At 46.2% G+C, this 24,822-nt stretch overlaps 2 protein-coding genes across 2 annotated transcripts; one reads left to right on the plus strand and one right to left on the minus strand.

Annotated features, from left to right (window-relative positions):
* Positions 1-6,388: 6,388 nt before the first annotated feature.
* On the minus strand, positions 6,389-6,856 carry LOC123988694. Its single transcript, XM_046289445.1, has 2 exons — positions 6,735-6,856; positions 6,389-6,660 (listed from the first exon to the last, which is right to left on the minus strand). The coding sequence occupies exons 1-2, from the start codon at positions 6,835-6,837 to the stop codon at positions 6,428-6,430; spliced, it is 336 nt and encodes a 111-aa protein (XP_046145401.1). The 5' UTR covers positions 6,838-6,856; the 3' UTR covers positions 6,389-6,427.
* On the plus strand, positions 6,845-7,938 carry LOC123988692. Its single transcript, XM_046289443.1, has 2 exons — positions 6,845-7,819; positions 7,930-7,938. Exons 1-2 carry the CDS (start codon positions 6,845-6,847, stop codon positions 7,936-7,938), a joined length of 984 nt encoding a protein of 327 aa, XP_046145399.1.
* The last annotated feature ends 16,884 nt before the right edge of the window (positions 7,939-24,822 follow it).

A 24,822-nucleotide genomic window follows, 5' to 3' on the forward strand; every position in this document is an offset into this window, starting at 1 on the left:
GTCATAATAAGCATACTAAACATACTAAACATACTAAAACTGGTTAAATCAAATCACAAATACAACGGGAAATAAATATATATATGCATCTAATGCATCTAATGCAATAGAGCAGTTAATCAATAGTTAACTTTAAAAGAAACAGTAAGCAATATGAGAACGTGAGAGACTGTGAAGTAAACATAAGTAGTGTTGCACGCAAGCAGGCAAGCGAGCATATGTGAAATGGACATAAGCAACTGACCAACAAAACATCCAAAACCTAAAACGTCAAACGTACATACATACAGCCGAGCAGCCAAATAGCAGAAGAGGAATATTTAACATTCAACACTAGAGCACAATATAATCACGTAAAATTAAACTCAAGATAAACCATAAATTTGAGATGAAATAAACCAAGGATGTGAACCGTAAAATAAAATAAAGTCGCCAGACAGATAGCAAATAGCAAGCCAGCCATGAGAGAAGAGAAGCAAACATAACATTACATAGAATGCTACTAATTTTTATCAGAGGTAAAGGTAAATAAGGTACAGTATAAAATATAGAATATAGGGTATAACCAGAAAGTAAGCTAGGAGGAAAATAAATAGGTGAGCGTAATGTAATACTAATGATTGAAACCATTCATTGAAACTATTAAGTTACTTAAATTTACTTGCAGGAACATTTACGCGACCACAACCTCAACGTAGTTGGCAAGCGAACATGATGGAGTACAATCAATAATCAAATGAAGGCAATAAATAACAATTAGAAATTATTGCGAGCAAATTATCAATAAAGATAAGTAGCAACATATACCTCATAATGAGAATAATAGAAAGAGACCGAACTGTTAACATCAGAAATTAACCATAGTATTAAATGTAAAATGTAACATAATCCTAGTCTATTTGCAGGAAGCCCTAACGCCAGCCAACGGAAGCGGAGATAGAGTGTAATTAACGGATAACAGGAGAAGAGTATACCCATCTGATATTATATGGGGATCACATGAGACCTAAATCGGCATAAACCATAAGGCAGATCAAACTATTCAAATAGTTATAAATTGAGTAGATTAGATTGTTACTGGATTATAATACCGCTCCGATAAGTATGGTGTTAACATTAATACTGATACACGTAAGTCGATGCAATACAGCGCGTAGTGAAAACTAATTAATAATAAACAATCAATAATAAACCCCACATACAACCATATTACTACTAAATCATAATATAAAGGTACAAGAAAACTAAACTACACTACAATAGATCAAAATTACTATGAACATATGTGTATATATAATATGTAACGAAAACACTCCAAATATAATCAATTTAATAAGTATACCGATGTAGATAATTAACTAAACTTCTCGTACCATAGTCAGTTTAAAAGATGCAGTTCCATTAAACCCACTTTAATACCAATTAATAGAAAAGGCATATAGGTGCTAAACCAAGCCAGACACTCCTATAAGAAAGTCATAAGAGATCCACGGTCAAAAAATTCAAAGAATTTAAGGAACCATAACGCATATATGTATGTATAGAAAACCATAAAGACATTGTATCATGCATGACGGACTACCGCAGCGTATGCCTCCCTGAGCACCAGCCGTATTAACCAATACTGGACTAACACTTTCCAAATCAGAATCAAAATCAGAAACAGAATTGTAATTAAGAAAGGGTAATTAATGTACAAAAGATTGCATAAAGTACCGTAAGTATTCAAAACATACAGATTCACAACTGTCACAGCTGCACTAGAATTGAATTAAACATAGTATGGAAAACATTATCCTGAGGGGCGGTACGAAGAGCTACAAAAGAGCAGTGAATAATATTATAGGAACATGGAACGTAAAGCGTAACACTCAATTGAAGAAGTCACTGAAACATGTCAAGTGACCAAGAATAAAAATAAGAAAAGAATAAGGATAGTGAATAGTGAACGGCGAACAATAAACCAATGTCGTTACACGTCATTCATATCTAAATTGCTAAAGCATATATGATACATCTTATAGTCTACAATTAATTGACAATGCCTGGGAGCCCAAACAACCCCCGAAAGCTTAGAAACAATGCATGATACTACAAGAGGAACTAAGGAGCTAAGAACTAAGAAACAAGAAACCAGAATCAGAATCAAACCCACCCTTAAAATATGCAAAGGGATTATAAACGCAATATACGCATATGATATAAACTCATTAATCCATCCAATCCACATAGACTCTTCTAAATTCCATAATACAAGACCCATTAAACTAAGTCAAATAAATATAACCGCAAATATAATCGCATGTATAATCATCACAGATATAACCACAGCTATAATCACAGCAGGTAAAATAAAGCAGACACATATTAATAATCTGTATCAAGTAATTTGATTCAATGCAATTCGATATGCCATATGCCATTGTTAATTACTCTGTACATTTACTTACTCAATTATAATAATATAACGGAATAGAAAGTTAGGAAGTTATATAATAATAATGCAATACAATACAATTTAATACAGAATACTGGTTAAGTATAGCCTAACATATCTAACTAATACAGCTGAATAACTGGACACAATCCAAGGTCTAAAATAATAATATTATAATATAACATATAATATATTCAATGTGTTTGAGAATCCGCTCAGCCATGATGGCGCTCACGGTCGATCGATTTATCGATCGGGAGTTGCCCATCTATGTAACGCGTGAGGAGGGGTCTTCTCGCCGGCTCGCGCGCAACGCCGCTATTATCATTGATCATCGATCAACGTACGCACCACGTGCTCACTAGTTCACGTCTCACAAGTTTGCTCAAGTGCGACTCACCAGTGAAAGAAGATCAAGACCGCTCAAAAACGACCTCAGGAATCAGCAGCTATAGTGCAAAGCCGCAGGATTGCGAAAGGTACCGATCATTTACAATAAATTCATTGAACACGTGAGCCGCCAACCACGTGTCGATCACGCACGAGGTCACGGGCACCATCACAGCAGCGGGCCGAATTAATAGAATTAACGGCGCTTACAAGCGCGCTGCTTGCAAATTGTAAGAGCATTGCTCATGTAACACCACGCAGGTGACAGAGAAATTCAATAATTGATGTGTTTCAATCTATGTAAATCATGCTTCACGACGAATCATTGTAATTGAAACTCATTCAGACGGTTCATTTTCTCACGTGGAAAATTCAAAGCGGATCATCGCAACGATCACACATTTGTATTGTTTGCTCACACTAATTGTCAGATCAGCGTGTTCATTTCATTTCAGAATTGACTCAAATAAATCAATTTGTGAAACCCGAACCAGTAAGTGTAAAATTCTTTCCCAGCGCAATCCATCCAGGATTTCCATCATTCCTGAACATTTGTTACAATTTTGAAAGGCGAGCTTCTCAGCGCCGTTAATTCTATTAATTCGGCCCGCTGCTGTGATGGTGCCCGTGATCTCGTGCGTGATCGACACGTGGTTGGCGGCTCACGTGTTCAATGAATTTATTGTAAATGATCGGTGTTTGAGATTTGCTCGTTTATTAATCATATTTTCTTCTACATTATTGTTGTTTAAATTTACATTATACTAAAACTAATTATTTTATTCTATTAACTGTACGTATTTGTTTGTATCTATTATTAATCGTTTATAAAATAAATCATATCCGACGGGCGAGCGAGGTTCGCGGTTCCCCGCCACTCGTCCTTCCCCTCACAGGTTCCCCCGGGTGGATCGAGTAGCTCGGCACCTGTAGGGGGGCGAGGCGAGACGGCGAAAGATATAAATATATCGATTCCGAGAATCCTCGCTCTCTCTCTCTTAGTCGGCATTGTGACAAAAGTAAACACGGGCTTATTACGAAACGCTTCTTCACCGAATTCCGTTGTGGATTAAAACCGTCTACGATCCTTCTGTGCATCGTTTAAAGGGATTCCCCGAAAAACGGATTAAATACCGATCCGCGATCGCGTCGAAGTTTTTTTCACGCTCCAACGAGCAGCGTTTTTCGGAAGCTCGTCTCAATTCCTCGACCGTTTCGACGGAAAATTCGGAGCTTCAAAACATTGGTCCTTCGAGCCGGATTTTTGTCCGGCACCTCGATTTTGACCATCGCGAATCGGTACGTTGTCTTCCGGCGGTGAGTGCAGTGATCTCTTGGCGAACTGCGTCCTCAGTGCATCGAAGTACGATCCAACGGTGGCCGATCGCCCGCTGGACTTCCCGAACTGCTGGAAAAAGGGTTAAAGACTACAGTTTCTTGTGAGTTACGCTGACTTTATTTTCTTGCGTCTAATCAGAATAATCGTATTCTTTATCACGTACACGCCGTTAAACGGTCCGAATTTCAAACCGCCAACGGTCGCGAGTTGTGACCTTGCACGCGCGTGCTGTGTACGTCCTTACGTGTCGTTAGAGAACAGTTTTTGCGGGGTGACTCATCATGTCGACGTCACTCGAAAACCTACTGCGCTCTCAAGAAGACCTGGCCGGACGTATAGAGCGTTTCATGAGGAATACACTGAAGATCGAGCAAGAAAAACTTACTCTAATTATGCTGCAGCAACGGAGGCAGCTGTTAGATACTTATTGGCGTGATTTTTCGTCAACTCACAAATCTATTATTTGCGCAGCTGATAAATCAGTGCCTTACTTGAAGGAAGACGTTTTCAGCACTATTGAAGGTACTTACCTTTCGCACGTCGTGGACTTGCAGGAGAGGATTGCCCTACTCGCCCCAGACCGGAATAAGCCAGGAGACGAGAATTCTTCCGGCAAAGCGTCGTCAGGCGAACCGACTTTACCCACGATCTCGCTGCCCACGTTTTCTGGGGATCTCCTACGGTGGGGAAGTTATCGGGATCAATTCAGAGCTCTAATTCACGGCTCGAAAAAGTTAAGTAAAGTGCAAAAATTACATTATCTCAAATCTAGTCTTACAGGTGACGCAGCAAAAATGCTTACCTGCACTCCGATGACGGACGGTAATTACGAGGCATCGTGGGCGTCCGTGGAGCGTCGCTACGGTAATAAAAGGATCTTAGCGGCCTCACACATGCGTCGCATCCTCACCTGTGCTCCCATAGTAAAGGCGTCCTCTCAGGAAATTAAAAGGATCCTCGACGAATTCCGCCAGTCAAGGAATGCACTCGCCTCTTTGGAGCGACCGGTGGAGTCGTGGGACGAACGGTTTTCGTTCCTCCTCACCGAAAAGCTGGATCAAACCACGAGACTCGCTTGGGAAACTTCCTTGGTTGATCCCACTACGCTTCCCCCGTTTGAGGCGTTAGTGGATTTTCTGGAAAATCGTGCTCACGCTATTATTTCTGCTCAAGGTACGAATGCGGCGACGCCCCCCCTCCAGTCTAAGGAAGGCTCCAAGCGGACACCCGTTGCAAATGCTCGACCAAGGGTAACATTGACCACGAACGCCAAGGAAACAGCCAAGCCTAAGACAGCAAAAACGTGCCCGTCGTGTGCTGGCTCACACACTCTTGGCCACTGCACTAGGTTGAAGAAAATGAATCCGCAAGACCGTTTGTCGCTGGTAAAAAAGGTAGGCGTGTGTACAGCATGTCTAAATTCAGGTCATGAAGTTGCAGCCTGCAAGTCAAACTTTCGCTGCCTGGTTTGCGAGCCTAATCACCACACATCGTTACACGATGCCTTTCGGGAAGATCAACCATCGTCATCCAAGGCAAATATAATTACACCGAGCACGAGTGCTGCTTATACGGTCCGATCTCAACGGGTGATTTTATTGGCAACCGCGCGGGTCCGCTTGGAGTCGACTGAGGGTCGCACTTTAGACGTCAGGGCTCTTTTAGATCCAGGCTCTGAGTCGTCATTTGTTAGCGAGAAGGTCGCGCAATCGCTCCAGCTACAGCGGAAAAGTGTGAGGGTGTTACTCACCGGTTATCAGGAGAAGAGTGTCGGGATGGCCATACACGAAGTCTCCTTCGAGCTTACGTCCTGCGCAGACAACGACTTCCGCATCACTCTTAACGCGTTGGTGACAAGAAAAGTCACCTCTCCAACTCCGTCTCATCCAGTGGAGGACCATCCATGGATTCACAAGCGGGGATTGCCGCTGGCCGATCCGGAGTTTAGATTACCACGAAGAGTCGACGTACTTCTTGGAGCCGACGTTTGTGGGTACCTTTTCTTGGAAAATAAGGTAGGCCCTCCTGGAACTCCGTCGCTAGTCCGCACGCCGTTTGGATGGTCCCCTTTGGGGCCGGTTTCGACCTCCGACGATCCAGGTTCAGGAGTGGCTCGGGTGCAACTCATCCGAGGCCTGGATGATCTCCGAAATGACCTGCAAAGATTTTGGGAGCTTGAGGAGGTCCCTTCGAAGTCTCCGTCGAGCCCTCAAGACACAGCTTGTGAGGAGTATTTCAAGGAAACGCACTCACGTGATGAACTAGGACGTTACGTGGTGCGGCTTCCATTTCTGAAGGCTACACCCGAAGACATCGGAGTGCCGCGACGTGCCGCTCTTCAACGGTTTCTGGCTGCCGAACGAAGATGGGAGAAGGACTCCTTTTTGCAAACATCTTATGCGGGCTTCATGGAGGAGTATCTGAGACTGGGCCACATGGAACCAGCCTCCAAGTATGATGTCGCTAACGCCAATTACCTGCCTCACCATGCAGTCTGGAAAACCACCGGGTCAGGAAATAAAAGGATTCGAGTTGTCTTTGACGGATCTTATGTTTCAGGCAACAGACCTTCGCTGAACCAGGCTCTTGCGTCAGGACCACGTCTGCAGTCCGACCTTTGGCTGGTGCTCACTCGGTGGAGGTTCCCGAGATGCGTATTTTCTACGGACATAGTAAAGATGTTCCGTCAGATAGCCGTCCATCCTGACGATCGAGATCGGCAGCTCATACTGTGGAGAGACGAAGCTGGAAACGAAGTCCGCGACTTTCGTTTAACCACGGTCACCTACGGGACAACTTCAGCCCCTTACCTTGCTCTACGAGTTCTACAACAGCTGGCAGACGATGAGGAACAACGATTTCCTTTGGTCATCTTACGTCGAAATTCCTACGTGGACGACCTGTTGGCTGGAGCCGACGATCCTGCCAAGGCTGAGGAGTCTCGACAGCAGCTAATCGGCATCCTCATGGCGGGCGGGTTCCCTCTTGATAAGTGGACGCTGAACTACACGTCCCAAGAGGAACCTAGTGAAAGAGACCACAAATTCCTGCAGGCGAGCAACGACGCGGAGACGCTAGGACTGACTTGGAATGCGGTGGCAGACACGCTTACTGTTACCTCGGCCAAATCGGACCAACCGTCAACCATCCGAACTTGGACGAAACGACTTGTCCTTTCTTACACTGCTCGACTCTTCGATCCGCTTGGATGGGCCTCATCAGTACTCATACGCGCCAAAACACTACTGCAAGATCTTTGGTTGTCAGGAGCAGATTGGGACGAACCGCTTTCAGTCCGCCTGGAGGAGTCGTGGCTTCAGTTCCGTCAAGATCTGGAAGAGGTAAAGACTATCTCATTACCACGTTGGGTTAGTTACAGGGATGCGATGCAAGATCACATCGAGCTGCATGGCTTTTGCGACGCCTCCGAACGAGCATACGCCGCTGCAGTCTATGTACGCTTACCAAGTACCTCCACCATGGCGAACGTGCATCTCCTCATCGCAAAAACGAAGCTCGCTCCAATCAAGCTCTGCAGTATTCCGCGTTTGGAATTATGCGGAGCTCTGCTACTGGCTCGACTCATGGTGGCGGTTCGGGACGGCATACTTCCTCTACGAGCCACCTTATATGCGTGGACGGATGCATCGATGGTACTATCCTGGGTCCAATCGCACGCTTCCAGGTGGAAGCCCTTCGTCGCACACCGCGTGGCGGAAATTCAAACGTTACTCCCAGACGTGGATTGGCGTCGTCTTCGCAGCGGCGATAATCCGGCGGATTTAGCAACCAGGGGAGTTACCGTACAGGCTCTGAAGGAAGATCAGCGCTGGTGGCATGGCCTTTCGTGGCTTCAGTCGCCATCCAGTGATTGGCCGTCCTCCATTCGTTCTCAGGACGATTCACTCTCGGAGCAACGATCTACCGTCCACACCATCGCAGCCGAACAGTCAGAATCTGAAAACGACTTACTATGCCGATTTTCGTCGTTGACAAAGCTAGTACGCATTACAGCTTACCTGAGACGCTTCGTGTGGAACACTCGGGGCAACGACAGCAGGCGAACGGGTTTCCTAACTTCCACGGAACTCGATGAGGCTCGAAAATGTATTCTCCGACTGAGCCAATCGGAATATTTTTCCGAAGAATTACACAATCTAAAAACAGGTAAACCGATTAAAAGTAAATCCAATGTATTAGCCTTACGGCCTGTTTTAGATGACTGCGGGATCATTCGTGTGGGTGGAAGATTGGATCATGCATCGCTCACCTACGATCAACGGCATCCAATCCTCGTTCACCGTCGGTCTAATTTGGCTGAGCTAATTGTTCGGGCAGCACACGCTCAGACTCTTCATGGTGGCCTCACGTCGACACAAAGCTTCGTCCGTCAAACGTACTGGATTCCGCAGGACCGCACTCTCCTCAAACGCATCCTAAGAAATTGCGTACGCTGTGTAAGATTCCAAGGTAACACGGGTACGCAGCAAATGGGCTCCTTACCTGCTTCACGAGTCCAGCCTTCCAGGGCCTTCCTTCGCAGTGGGGTCGACTATGCTGGCCCAATCACCCTCTGCATGTCAAAGGGTCGCGGCCAGAAGACGGTCAAGGGCTACATCGCCGTGTTCGTCTGCCTCTGCACCAAAGCTGTCCACCTGGAGCCAGTGTCCGACCTGTCTGCGTCCGCGCTTATCGCGGCCTTCCGACGGTTCGTCGCGAGGCGAGGACGCTGTGCTCACCTCTTAAGCGACAACGCGACGAATTTTCGGGGTGCAGATGCGCAGCTGAAATCTATGTTCAAACGAGCTTCTGAATTTTACAGGGAGGTTGCTGAGCTAATCGCCAACGAAGGAACGAATTGGGATTTTATTCCACCCTACTCACCTCACTTTGGCGGCCTGTGGGAGGCGGCGGTGAAATCCGCGAAGAGGCATCTTCTTCGGTCAGTAGAGGGTCACAGGCTGACCTTCGAAGAACTGACAACATTATTGTGCCAGGTGGAAGCGTGTTTAAATTCACGACCGTTATCACCACTCACGGACGACCCCAAAGACTTCTCCGCACTAACACCGAATCACCTCATTACGGGTCACTCACTGTCGGCGATTCCGGAATCACCGGAAAATTTAAATTTCGACGGAGGACACAAAAGGTGGGCCCTCGTACAAAAATTAATTGAACATTTTTGGCGTAGGTGGAGTAAAGAATATCTGGGCCAACTGGAACACCTTCCGAAGTGGCGGAAGGCGCTTCCTAACCTCCAACTCGGAACCCTCGTCTTGCTAAAGGAGGACTCGACACCACCAACTAAATGGCCGATGGCGCGCGTCGTGAAGGTCCACGAGGGAAAAGATGGCCTAACACGTGTGGCGACCGTCCAGACTGCTACCAGACTGACCACACGTGCAATCACACGGTTGATTCCACTCGAGTCGCCGAACGATACGGACAACGCTACGACTAAAGCCGGGTATCCACCAGTATCAAACGCCCGTATCGTATCACCGTTCCGAACCCTTTTGAATAGGCAGACGTTGCCTCGTTGCATGCAACGGCATGCTGCGGCGCGGACAACATTTCTTCGTTTCTTGATATAAACGGTTAGGCAATAGGACTGGGCCACTACAGGCGAGGAGTTTCGTTTTGCTGCGTGGCGTTCCAAAGGAACGGAGACAACGGATCCATCCGAAAAATTTGTCGATTCTTTGCTGTTGCATCGAAGGAAAGGTTCATGCGTTGGCACTTGACATAGCGTTTCGTGCCGTCACTTGGGTTTCAATTTATTTGAAATCTTGCGGTATTATTGGATTCATTTCAAAAGCGATTAAATTATTTATGAATTTAATCTAATTTAATTTAGACAAATTTTATCGTCTAAATATATTTAAACAGATCAATTATCTTCGGTGCTACGCTGTACATAAAAGAGCAATGTTAATAATCACCTGTGTGATTATTGAAAAAGGACAATGTTAATTTTCCAGAGATTTTTCCGTTGCCGAGTATCGAAAGTTCTATTGGTCTGTGATACGGAGGCGAAGGAACGGGCCGATCCGAAAATTGTCGGTTTCTTGTCGTTCAAAGGATTGGTTCGGAAACCACTTGAAACGTAAAAACAACATACCCAGGCGAAGGCCCGAAATGCTATGTCAAGTGGAAACATGACACTTGAGGCACGAGATAATATGATTTGGAATTGGATACATCAGTGAGATAATACTAATGCAACGACTGAACTTTGTTATTTTTCATTTTTTTCTTAAAAAACTGTTACCAAGATATTTGTGACGTTTTTCTGATTAAAATGATACCAAACACGATATGGTTTGGATAATTACACTAAAGAAACAGCATGCAGCAAATCGAAACTTCTCGCCTATAGGAGTTTATTTCAAGACACGAAGAACTATTGTCCGAGCCGTAGCACGCCGTGGCATGCAACGAGGCAACGTCTGCCTATTCAAATGGGTTCGGAACGGTGATACGATACGGGCGTTTGATACTGGTGGATACCCGGCTTAAGAAGACGTCTCATGATACGTCTGTCACGGCGGGCGGCGGCACTCTACCGACAGACGAGCAGTAACGCAGTAGCAACCGCCGATTCTTGGAAACGGTCACGTCGTTGCCGTTCCGACAACGAGGCGGGCGGCATGTTTGAGATTTGCTCGTTTATTAATTATATTTTCTTCTACATTATTGTTGTTTAAATTTACATTATACTAAAACTAATTATTTTATTCTATTAACTGTACATATTTGTTTGTATCTATTATTAATCGTTTATAAAATAAATCATATCCGACGGGCGAGCGAGGTTCGCGGTTCCCCGCCACTCGTCCTTCCCCTCACAGGTTCCCCCGGGTGGATTGAGTAGCTCGGCACCTGTAGGGGGGCGAGGCGAGACGGCGAAAGATATAAATATATCGATTCCGAGAATCCTCGCTCTCTCTCTCTTAGTCGGCATTGTGACAAAAGTAAACACGGGCTTATTACGAAACGCTTCTTCACCGAATTACGTTGTGGATTAAAACCGTCTACGATCCTTCTGTGCATCGTTTAAAGGGATTCCCCGAAAAACGGATTAAATACCGATCCGCGATCGCGTCGAAGTTTTTTTCACGCTCCAACGAGCAGCGTTTTTCGGAAGCTCGTCTCAATTCCTCGACCGTTTCGACGGAAAATTCGGAGCTTCAAAACAATCGGTACCTTTCGCAATCCTGCGGCTTTGCACTATAGCTGCTGATTCCTGAGGTCGTTTTTGAGCGGTCTTGATCTTCTTTCACTGGTGAGTCGCACTTGAGCAAACTTGTGAGACGTGAACTAGTGAGCACGTGGTGCGTACGTTGATCGATGATCAATGATAATAGCGGCGTTGCGCGCGAGCCGGCGAGAAGACCCCTCCTCACGCGTTACCTAGATGGGCAACTCCCGATCGATAAATCGATCGACCGTGAGCGCCATCATGGCTGAGCGGATTCTCAAACACAATGCCTAAAATGGTCACAGATTGAACGCAGGCTGAATGCAATTGAACGTAGATTGAACGTAGCTTGGATGTAATAACATTAATAACATAAATAAGATAATACAATATGATCATGGTATAATACAATACAATAACAATACTATAATACAATATTATAACATAATACAATATAACATAATATAATATAACATAATACAGCATATAATATATAATATATAATAATAAGTAATATAAATGCACCGAATGCATAAAATGCACAAAACGGAGCTAATGATACCACATTAACAAATACACTGCAATTACACTACAATACAATACCTCCGAGCGTAGCACATTAGTACGCGCACTGTCACAGCAATCACATCCGCACGAATAAATACAAAATTTAAATTAGAAAATTCAAAATTCAATAATTTCAATAAATTCAATTCAATTAATTAATTAATTCAGTTCAATTGATACTTATCACTTAACACTTCGTATCACATCACATCATAGATGACCGATGACCATGTCAACGTCAACTAAGATAGGAAACCGGGCGAAGTAAAATAAAGAGCGCGATCATAAACCATAAAGAACATAGATACCTAGTGTTCGAATTCCCTAGTCCATACCATAATGATTATCGACCATCAAATTAACCACCAAATCATCAAATTAATCAACTAATTATACAGAATATATAAACGTTGAAAAGCGAAAAGCGGAAATAAAAGCGAAAATACTTCAACAACTTTCAATAAATCACCGCGATAAAAACCAGAAGTAAGGTACCTACGAAAGATAACGATAGCAAAACGCATCGTAATAAGTAAAGCATGCAATACTGCCCGAAGATAAGCCGTAAAGCTATCCCTAGTCGGTAACCAACCGCAGCACCATCCACCACATAATACTCGGCCGCATGCTCCGGAACGGTTCCGTAACGGTTATCCACAGACCAATTATCTGCCGCGCAGCGATTACGTACCGCGCGCCAGTTACCCGGTACACACAGTTATCGACTGCAAAACCATCCATCGTGCAGCCGCGCAATTCTAGGAATCCATACTTACCATCAAACTTATCATCAAAGATAAGTCTGATATACAGTACTTTCACGAAGGTATAAAGCACACAAACATCAAATCAAGCTTCCAGACAGATCAAGATGGAGGATAAATCAGTTAGTAAAATCAATACTACGGTTATTTATTATATATAAATATGAATCATACGTTTGTAATAGGGTGGAATGAAATAAATATAAATTACATATAAATTACAAATTACAAACAATAAGGAAAAATAAAATGAAATCAAATGAATCAACCCGAATAAGATCCACAGATTGCGCAGATTGCAGGACACACTGTATTACTGCATATCGCGCCGCAGAAAACAGATTATACAAAACAACAGAACAACAGAACAACAGAATCAACGGAATCAGGAATCGCCACAGAACGAAGGGCCGAATAAATAAATAGAATAAAACATTTAACTTAGACAAAATCAACCAGTAAAGTCAAACAACGTCAACAACGCATGCGATCATGAAAGTCCCGTGAGCTCAATAAAAAGAACTCTCGGTAAAATAATATTAGTTAGTAAAATAAAATAATAAATCAATGAAACTAGAATAAATCATGGTAACAGGCAACTAGCAGAAATGAAATATGAAGCAGAAATGAATCAATAAATCAAGAAAAATCGAATCAGATCAATGTATAGCTTTAATCAATCAACATCAAAATGAAGGAATGAATGAATAATAAATGAATGAATGTACGTAAACTGAATGCAGGTAAAACAGCTAAGGATATTCACAAATTGGGAACTACAGAAAGTGTGTAACGCGCAACATACGTACCAACATAACCGACATACATAGCCGACATAATGTAATGTAATGTAATGAAATGTAATATAACGTAAAATAATAAATACAGCAAATATGCTATATTCCAACTAAATATAACCGTAGGCCTTATTGGCTCAATCCCCCCTACCTTATAAATTATGGATTATACGGTTATAAGTCATTGTGTTCGAAAATGCGTTGATTTCAACCGTCGCCACACGAACCGCGGCAGCACTCTTCAGCGCGACCGGCAGCCACCTTGGATGAAGCCAACGGCTCTTGCTACGACGAAGCTGGTGGTTCGACCATTACGGTTTTGTATGGTTACGGTAAACACGTGCAGTACTGATTCCAAAAATTTCTAGTGCAATTAACGAATTTCGATTCTAAAGAACTCAGCATCGCAACGCGAATTCTGTGCCGACGGCCAACGCGAACTCGCGGTTAATCTAGTTCGTGCAAATTCACGAAATTAGTAGAATTTCGTGGTGACCACGTGTTGAACCAACACGTGGTTCTAATACAGCGCAATCTCAATCGCAAATTATCCGCGACCCGGGTGAATCTTCACGATCTACGATCATCATAAATTCGTGCAACGCACAATTTATTGTAAATACTGTACATAGTGTATTTGTGCCTGTAAATATACATTGTTTGTTTTGTGCAATCTCAAGTGTATTCATTTTCAATTGCCGTCTCACTGCCGATCCTACATTCCGAACCGGTTCTCAATCGCAAGCTCAAGACCTCCTTACAATCTCGAACACTTTTGAACACATAGATTGCAAATTGTAAATTGCAATTGACTTCTCCAGGGACCAGGCTGCGTGGCGGTCAGGTGCGGGTAGCGTACCCGGAGTACCCAAGCAATTACACCGTAACCCAGTAGTCACATTTCGCTGGAACGGGGGGCATGCCTTCATTGGCCGGCCTGCGAGGATGACAACCGCTATAAAAAATCTCTAGCCCCAAGCTGCGGTACGCGGTGATGAGGGAACCCCTGGAGTCAGCGCCAGGGGTGGCTGATGGGTGCATCAGTCTCTAGCGGCCAACCCCGGGGTATCTGGCGACCCCCCGGGTGTACTAGCCTTATCCGGGTAAGGCGGCTCCGCCCGGGTGGACCCACAGACCGAACCACTCGTGGGAACACTATGGATGACCTGAAACTGAAAACGCCAACAACAACAACAAACACTGGACGGGACGTACCGACGACGACTGCGGCTGTTCAACAGGACGCAAGACGGGAAACGGCCGCGGAGGATATGGCAGAGCCCACCACTAGCAGGATAACGGATGCGCGCCGCTTATCCGTCCGATTAACTAGGGAGGATGTGGAGTGGTCTCCCTTGAGGCCGGTACCAGGAGGGGCCGGAGTTTCCTCGGCGGCCTCTGATGCCCCCGCATCCAGAGAGAGTGAGGTGGACTTGGACTCGGACGAGTCACTCTCCTCGGCAGTATCTCTGGAGGCACGGCGCACGAGCATGAGCGGTCGCCCGCCGACCACGGGCCAGTACGTGTGGCTCGCGGCGGCTAAGCAGAGAGTCCTGGATGTCCAGCGCCGGGAACTTGACCTGCTGGAGGAGAGAAGGGTGCTCGATCCTAACGAGGACCCTATTGAACCGAGTCGGGGTAGCAGGTCCCTCCCGGACCCTGAGGACCTGGCGGAGGAAGTCAAGTCCCCACGCGCTTCCTTATTGCGCAGTCCTTGTAGTTCTATCGCGACACCGACAAGGTCGCGGGCGACTCCAAGGGGCTGAAAGGGACATTTGTTCGCAAGCTGAGGATTGCCTCCCGCTACTTTAAGGCCATCCACACGGAAGCGGGAATCAGGGCTGCACCTGCCAGGGCCGATAACGAGGTGAAGGAGCTTTGCGAACAGTTGAAGCTGCGGGAGGAACAAGTGGCTGCCCAGGAGGCCCAAATCAACATTCTGCAAAATAGCCTGGCAGACATTACGTGCAGGGTCGCTGCAACAGAGGTGCCGGCGCCTGAAGGCCCCGGCCCATCCAAAAGGTCGGCGAGGCCCGGCTCGCCGTTGTCTGGCGAAGAGGCGGGCAGGAAAAGGAGGAAGGACGTAGTCGAAGCTTTCGACTTACCGCCTTGCCCACCTGAATCTCCCGTGGTGCAAGTCCCAATCCCAGCTGCTGCAGCTGGAAAAGAGGAGGGGAAGGTTGGTGGCCTCGAGCCCGACCTGATGAGGGGATTTGCGGCTCTCCTCGAAAAGGGCATTTCGGAGCTCCGGGCGGAGTTCAAAGCCGCTATTGCAGCCGTCCAGCCCCCACCTAAGAGGGCGGAGCATGTTATGGGGGGAGCTGCGGCTGCGACCATCCCCACTGCATCGAGGAGGGAAGCTGAAAGGCGGGTGCGGAATTGGACCCTGGCTGCCACGGAGCTGTTGCCGGGGCCCTCCTCAGCACCCGACCAACCGGCATCATTTGTGGACGCTAGAATGGCCCGGATTGTCGAAGAACATCGGAGGACGGCGGATGGGACCTGGGTGAAGGTGGTCGGCCGCCGCGCTAAAGCCGCAGAGAAGAAGGCGGCACCGGCCAAGGCCCCTCCCTCCCAGAGCTCCAAGGTGGTTGCCCAGAAGGGGCAGAAGAGTGTGGCGGAACCGGCGGTTAAGGGGCAAGGGGCCCAACCTGCCAGGCAGAAGGCCCCCCGCCCTCCTCGCACTGCGGCGGTCACCATCAACCTAGCTGCCGAGGCTAATGTCTCATACGCCGAGGCCATGCTCATGACCCGGGAGCGGGTCAAGTTGGAGGAGCTGGGCATCACGGCGTTGATGCCCAGAAGAGCTGGGACCGGTGGCTTGGTCCTCGAGTTACCTGGGGAGGACAGGACGGAGAAAGCTGCCAAGTTGGCTGACCGACACCGCCAGGTGTTCAGTGGCACCGAGGTGAGAGTTGCCCGCCCCAAAAAATGGGCGAGGTTAGGGTGACCAGTCTCGACGACTCGGTCACCCCGGCGGAGGTGGCGGCCGCATTAGCCGCTGCGGGGGGTTGCTCTGCTGAAGATATTAAAATGGCGGAGATTCGCACCTCCCCCCAAAGGATGGGGACTGTCTGGGCGAGATGCCCTCTAGCGGCACTCAAAAAGTTATCCGCCTCTGGGAGGGTACTGGTCGAGTGGTCCTCGGCCAGAATACAGGCGCTACCACCGCGGCCATTGAAGTGCTATCGCCGCCTGGAAAGAGGGCATGTTAGGCAGCAATGCACCTGCGAAGCTGATAGGTCCGACCGCTGCTATGCGTGCGGAAAGTCGGGCCACGTGGCCAGCAAGTGTAGCGCCACCCCGCGGTGCCCCCTCTGTGCGGACCTGGGGCGGCCTGCGGGGCATCGATTGGGGGCAAAAGGTTGTGCCCCCTCCTCCTCCCAGAGGAAGAAGAAGAGTGCCGTTGAAGGGGCAGGAACAGCCCCCAAGGAACAGGCATCAAGGACCAAGCCTACGGAGTCGAAGAAGGGGGGCAAGAAAAATCCCCCTGCCAAGTCGGCGAGTAAAAATGCCGCGGAGGCGGCTCGTAAAGCCTAGGTAAAGGGCCCAAGGGCCCTATACTTCAGGCCAACTTGAACCACTCGGAGAGGGCTGAGGACATGTTGTTCCAAACCCTGGCCGAGTGGAATGCTGGGTTGGCGCTGGCCGCGGAGCCGTACCGAGTCCTCGGCAGACCAGATTGGTTCGGGGACGAGGACGGCTCCGTGGCGATTATTGTCACCGCAGTACCCCCACACTCCGCCCCACTGGAACGGGGCCAGGGGTTCGTCGGCGTGGTGCGGGGTGAAATAGCGGTGGTTGGGCTCTGTGCCCCGCCCAGATGGCCTCTCGCGCAATATCAACAGTACGTGGACCGGGTGGGGGACTGTGTCTCCCGTTCTTCCCCCCGGCTAGTGCTAGTCCTCGGGGACTTTCATGCCCATGCATCACTGTGGGGCTCCCCGAGGACAAACGCGAGAGGCAGGACGGTCGAAAATTGGGCGGCGGGGCAAGCACTCCACCTGCTCAATGTGGGGTCCATTAGCACCTGCGAGCGTGCCCAGGGGGAGTCTATAGTCGATTTGTCTTTCGCGACTCCCCTCGCCGCGTATGGTGCAGAGATGGAGGGTGGCGGAAGAGGCGGTCACGCTTAGGGACCACCTATACATCCGCCTCGACCTCAACACCACCGCCCGCCGCCCCTGTGGACCACCACCGCTACGATGGGCGCTGAAGAGGATGGACGAAGACGTGCTGATGGCTGCAGCCCTCGCTCTGGCCTCGCTGCCAACACCTGCCGGGCCGGTCGCGGACATTGGGGAGGAGGTAGAATGGTTCCGGGGAGCCATGAAGGCGGTGTGCGACGCCGCCATGCCCCGGGCCAAGAACCTCCCCAGGCGGGCCGCCTACTGGTGGACGGGCGAAATTGGTGATCTGAGACGAGATTGTCTCGCAGCCCGTCGCCAGTGGCAAAGGACCCGCAGAAGGAGGACATTCCGCTACCCAGAGAGGGAGGAGGATCTGTACGGGTAGTACCGAGTTTTGGAGACTGCCCTACAGGCAGCCATCCGGTAGTCTAAATCCCGGGCATGGGACGAGCTCCTAGGCTCTCTCCAGAAGGACCCATGGGGGCGCCCATACAAAATGGTGATGGGCAGGCTTAAGCCCTGGGCGCCCGCGGTCACGGAGAGCCTCGACCCCCAGTTTTTGGGACGAGTAGTCGACACTTTGTTCCCACGAGAGAGGGAGCACACCCGCCCCCCGCCGAACCAGGAGGAGGTGGATTGGTCCGACGAACTGGGGGTCACTGAGGAGGAGGAAACACTGCTCCGGGCCCCGATGGCGTCCCCGGCCGTGCCTGAGTGGAGGCTCTACACGTCCTCGGTCCGAGATTGAGACGCGTCTTCAGCGCCTGCATTAAGGATGGAGTCTACGGAGAACAGTGGAAGACGGGGCGGCTAGTCCTCATCCGGAAGGATGGGCGACACGCCGACAGTCCCTCGGCCTACCAGCCCATCGTGCTGTTGGACGAGGTGGGGAAGTTGTTCGAGCGGATTCTGGTATCCCGCCTCGTCCAACACCTGTCCCAGGAGGGTCACGACTTGGCCGAGTCGCAATATGGCTTCAGGCGGGGGCGCAGCACTATCGACGCAAACCAGTCAGTAGTTGTTCTATGCGGATTCTAAATCACTGGCGTCAGCATTTTTTGTAATTTGACACCACACCGTCAGCAGAAATATGATACCCCCCACCCCGACAACATCCACCCCTCTCCCCACCCTATGACCTTGAACTGAAATTTGACACCACCGTCAGCAGAAATATGATACCCCCCACCCCGACAACATCCACCCCTCTCCCCACCCTATGACCTTGAACTGAAATTTGACACCACCGTCAGCAGAAATATGATCCCCCCTCCCTCCCCCGCCCCATAACCACCCTACCCTATGACCTTGAACTGAAATTTGACACCACCGTCAGCAGAAATATGATACCCCCCACCCCGACAATATCCACCCCTCTCCCCACCCTATGACCTTGAACTGAAATTTGACACTCCAACCCCATGACAACCCCCCACCCCATAACCTTGAACTGAAATTTGACATCGTCAGCAGAAATATAACACCCTACCCCCACCCTCCATGACCTTGAACTGTTTGTTCTTATCGGAAGGTCACTTTTTCTACGTCTTGAAAATGATTTTTTCTACGTCTTGGAAATGAGTTTTTTGTTGACGCAGCAAATCTGACACTGCAATTCGTGACTATAGAAGGTAGGGGGTTTGCTAAAGTTTCAAGCATACGCAAAACCAAATTGACCATCACCGCAAGCGCATCGTTCGCGAGATTGTATTGTGAAAAGTGAAATATGTATTCTCAAAGTTTCAAAGAGTTTTTTTGCCAACGGAAGCGCCCCGCAAGTTCTACTCAAGAAGCAGAGGCACGCAAAAAAATGACAAAACATCAGGACGACGTGAAGTAAGTGTTCGAAACACATTTCATTTAACGCTGCTGGTATTTATTTGTTCCAATAACATATTTAAACGGTATTTATTTGTTCTAGAATCGCACCACAATTATCATGTCGAATTTTGGGTCGAAAATATCCATTGACGGATTCTTGTACAAAGCATTTGGAAATCGGCATAAATATACTTGGCGACAATTTCTACCCGCAACTCATATTATCAGACAGCCGAAACAACCGCCTGGAGCTGAGCATAGTCACGTGGTCGCTGATTGTAGCCGAAGCGGACAACGTATGCAGCTTCTTTGACGATTCAAAAGATACACGCGACAATATTAATTTTAATGATATAAGTGTTGAATTTGGAGTGCTATATGGCGTAAAAGTAATTAAATTGATTAGCAATGATATATGTATGTGCATGATGAAAAAAACATTTGAGAAAATGGTAATTTTAAATGATTGTATAATTGAAATGCATAATGCATTATATGATAAACTGTATTCGGTGGAACAAAAATTTAAAGAGTTTGTTGCATTAGTTCGGGGATACGGAGATGTAAAAGTGCATGCAGAGGTTGTGCAGCATATCAAAGAAACTGATATTTATGATCCAAATTCAATTATCGATTGTGAATTAGTAGCTTTAGGTATTCAGGCAATAATAACAGCTGCATCAGCAGCATCTTAACAGAGAAAAAAGGATTATGTTACAAATTATGTTAGAAATTATACTTTAATAAATCATAATGTATTGCATCATTTGCAACTTCTCTCTCTACCTATATAAACCCAAACATCCCAGGAAAAATTTCACTTCCTATACGATAGCCGTACGATGTGCATATGTAAATTTGATCTTCGAATTAGCACAAAAAGAATTCGCACCAGATTGGAAAATACTTTTGTCTGCGCGCGTTGCTGGAATATTGTTAGCCAAAGAAGAAAGTAATGGCACCGCGGAAAAGTAACAAGAAGAAGAAGACGAAGTCGCGCAAACTTCCAGTTGCAAAACGTGGGGGATTTCTTCCAGCACTTGTACCTATTTTTGCAGGCCTTTCAGCTTTGGGCACGGTGGCTGGCGGTGCAGCAGGTATCGCCAAGGCAGTCAACGATGCATCTGCAGCACGGAAAACATTAGAGGAAGTGAAACGGCACAATCGTGTTATGGAAGGACATGGACTTTACCTTGCACCATATAAACGGGGAAAAGGAATTAAAGAAAAAAAAAGAAGCGCTTCGGCAAATTGTAACGCTTCCAAAGGGTGCAATGACAAATGTACAGTTATATAACTTTGCACGAAAGTTGAACTTTCCATATTTTCGAGGTGTTTTCATGCGCACAAATTTACCCTCTAAATCGTTCTTAAACGAATGCGGTATCGTGAATTTAGATAAATCGGAAGGTCCTGGTACACACTGGGTAGCTTACGTAAAGCGGGGTAATTGTGTTAAATATTTCGATTCTTTTGGAAATCTGAGACCACCGACAGAGTTAATAAACTACTTCGGAAAGCATGTAACGATTTTATACAATCACACGCAGTATCAAAAATTCAATACGAGTGTATGTGGACAACTCTGCTTGCAATGTATTTGCTTTGGAAATGTATAAAATAGTTTCAATGCACATAGTCTTCACAGTTGCAAAGATGTCGTTGACGTTTACGTTAAGCGGAAAAAATTCTGTGCTTAGCACTGATTACTTTCCACCTATAGACTTGAAGGATGATAATTACGAACTCGGACTCGTTGATTTTCAAGCTTTCAACACAATACCAAACGTTGACTTTACAAACAATAAATTTTACTTTGATGCCGATGGTGAGATCACGATACCGGATGGTTCGTATGAACTCGAAGCGCTAAATAAATACTTGCAAGAGAAAATAATGGACAAGACAAAAATCATTTTATTTCGTACAAATAACAGCACTTTGAAAAGTGAAATATATAGTGATTATACAATCGATTTTACCAAACCAAATAATATAGGATCGCTTCTCGGGTTTTCTACATATCGCATATTACCGCCGGGGCAATGGCACGAGTCGGATATACCCGTAAATATTATGAAAGTAAATGTGCTGAGGATTGAATGTAATATTACGACTGGCGCGTATAGCAACGGTCAATGTGTTCATACCATTCATGAGTTTTCACCGCGCGTGCCACCAGGATATAAAATTTCGGAAAGTCCCACGAACGTCATTTATCTTCCAGTTATCGTGAGAGCCATTGATCACCTTAGTATACGCATTACCGATCAAAACGATAATCTGATAAATTTCCGTGGAGAAGAATTGACAGTGAGGCTTCATATTAGGCGGTGTAAAAAATAACATGAATATAAACATAATAATCAATGGCCTGTTGAACGGCACGAACGGCTCGAACGGCCAGCGAACGGTTCGAACGGCTCGAACGGCTCGAACGGCCCGCGAACGGCTCGTTGAACGGCTCAAACGGCTTGCCGTTGAACGGCTCGAACGGTCCGCGAACGGCTCGAACGGCCCGCTGAACGGCTCGAACGGCTTTCCGTTGAACGGCTCGAACGGCTCGAACGGCTTTCCGTTGAACGGCTCGAACGGCTCGAACGGCCCGCTGAACGGCTCGAACGGCTCGTTGAACGGCTCGAACGGCTTTCCGTTGAACGGCTCGAACGGCTCGAACGGCTCGTTGAACGGCTCGAACGGCCCGCTGAACGGCTCGAACGGCTCGTTGAACGGCTCGAACGGCTTTCCGTTGAACGGCTCGAACGGCTCGAACGGCTCGCTGAACAGCTCGAACGGCATGCTGAACATTTTACGGCAGCTGCAGTAAGGATAATGATGTAAAAACGATAACAATTATACAATCATTCAGTAGAGGGAATATATCCAAATCGGACACATCGCAAGAGCACATCGTCAAACGCTCCGACGACGCGACCGTTTAATATACGTTATATATCCGTTCATTTAATCGCCTTTCAAGAGAACAAGCGGCACTTATGCTAAACATTACTAGAAATAATGCTGTTGTACACAGATGCTAAAACTCAACCGATCAACAATCCGCCGAATGCATTATTGAGCACCCCGTTGAACGAGTTGCTAAAAGGATCGTTAGAAAATGGATGGAACCAGAACTTCAATCACAAACGCACAAATTGTACTTGCAGCAGCAGCAATTACCACGGTTGCAGGAATAATAATCATGTATTAAACGGTGATGACTCTTTACAATCATTTAGTAAGGACAATATCTCCACACTGAACACATCGCAAGATTTGAGCGACAAAAACACGCAATTTCTGCAATCGTTGGGTTTTGTGATTAAGAAACGAAAATGATGGACCCATTGAACATTGCCAGTTTACCGATTTCTGACGATCGAATTACAAAGATCGAATTACATAGTTACAGCCCATACGCCAACACAACGTTCGGAAACAATGATGAAATACGAATTCCCATTCAACAACAAGATTTGTACACGTTTCCTAGTGAGAGTTACCTTTACGTCGAAGGAAAACTCATTCTCAACGATGAGAATGTTGCAGGAACTTCAGTTGGACTAGAAATGAATTGCGCAGCATTTATGTTTGATGAAATTCGATATGAATTAAACGGCGTGGAGATCGATCGTTGTAAAAACGTTGGAATAACAACTATGATAAAAAATGGAGTATCGTTGACAACGACAAAATCAAAAATGCTTGAAAACGCTGGTTGGATAGACATACCCAATGCAGGAGGCTACTTTGACTTTTGTGTTCCTCTAAATATGCTGCTCGGTTTTTGCGAAGATTACAAACGAATAGTGATTAATGCGCATCATGAATTGATTCTGATTCGATCGCGAGACGACAAAAATGCTCTTTATGGAACAGATGGTGCAAAATACACGCTGCAATTATACAAAGTACAGTGGAGGATGCCACATGTCACGCTCGAAGAAAGACACAAACTTTCATTGTTGCGTATCCTTGAAAACGGTCAAACGATAATTATGAGTTACCGTTCCTGGGACTTATACGAGTATCCAATGTTACAAGCAACCACTAAACATACATGGAGCATTAAAGCAGCTACGCAATTAGAAAAACCGCGATATGTAATATTTGCATTACAAACGGATAAAAAAAATAAGCTCAATAGACATATCACCAAATTTGATGACTGCAAACTCACCAATTTTCGATTGTATTTAAATTCGGAATCATATCCGTATGACAATTTGAATCTTGACTTTAATAAAAATAGATACTCTGTCCTTTACGACATGTATGCAAAATTCAGAAAGTCATATTACGGAGCAATGTGCAGTAATGGTGATGACGGAGCTCTATACGATAAGATACTCTTTTTCGGCTACGGCCCATTCGTTGTCATTGATTGCTCGCATCAGAACGAATCGATAAAAAGCGCTACAATCGATGTAAGAATCGATTTTGAGTGTAGTGAAAACGTTCCTGAAAATACTAGCGCCTACTGTTTGATCATTCACGATCGTATCGTGCAGTACAATCCACTGACCAATGTAGTGCGCAAACTCTCTTAAGTGAAAGAGGGTTTATATGATCATTCCGCAGTAAAAGCGGTCATTTTTCGCCACAAATTCAACTAATCAAAATGAATGTACCAACATTCGTGGACATTCAAGGCTTCAAAAGCGATACGAACGAGTTTTTCGTAAAGGAACTTGCTATCTTCCAGAATGGGAATCGTGTACAATGTTTCATCTTTGCGCCACCATTTGCTAAGAAAAAATTGTCGAAAGCAGAATTAAGACAAATAAAATGGTTGACGCAAAATCATCACGGTTTTGAGTGGGACGATGGTACCGTGCCGTATTCATGCCTTCAAGAGTGTGCCACTTCGTGTTTGAAAGATAGTATTCATGGATCTGTATACGTCAAGGGCATTGAGAAAGAAAAATGGCTGAAGAAACTTTATCCTTCAGTCAGTCCAATCAATATAGAGGTTTTGAACAAAGATGACGATCTACCGAATTTGCCAACCAAGAGCCGGCATATTCAGGATGGATGGATGGATAAACATATGGCATGCATCGCGCACAATGGGGCATGTGCTATGAGAAACGTATCGATATTAAAAGAATGGTGGTTAAAAAAAAGGAAGGAGGAAGATGAAGAGCTGTGCATGGAACATTATAACCGGCCAGGGGATGACACGCACATAGATGGGCCTCCACCGAAAAAGAAAAATTGTTACATTTGTCTTAAAACACGAAACATGTAATATCATTTATTAATTTTGTTCATTACTGTAAAATAATAAAATCTATTTAGTAAAAATATACTTTGTGCGTCTTAATGTTGTTTTACCTAGAACGATTGTATGTGTAACGTTTGTGTTTCATA

The sequence above is a fragment of the Osmia bicornis genome, unplaced genomic scaffold, assembly GCF_907164935.1.
Source record: "Osmia bicornis bicornis unplaced genomic scaffold, iOsmBic2.1, whole genome shotgun sequence".
Lineage (NCBI taxonomy): Eukaryota > Metazoa > Arthropoda > Insecta > Hymenoptera > Megachilidae > Osmia > Osmia bicornis.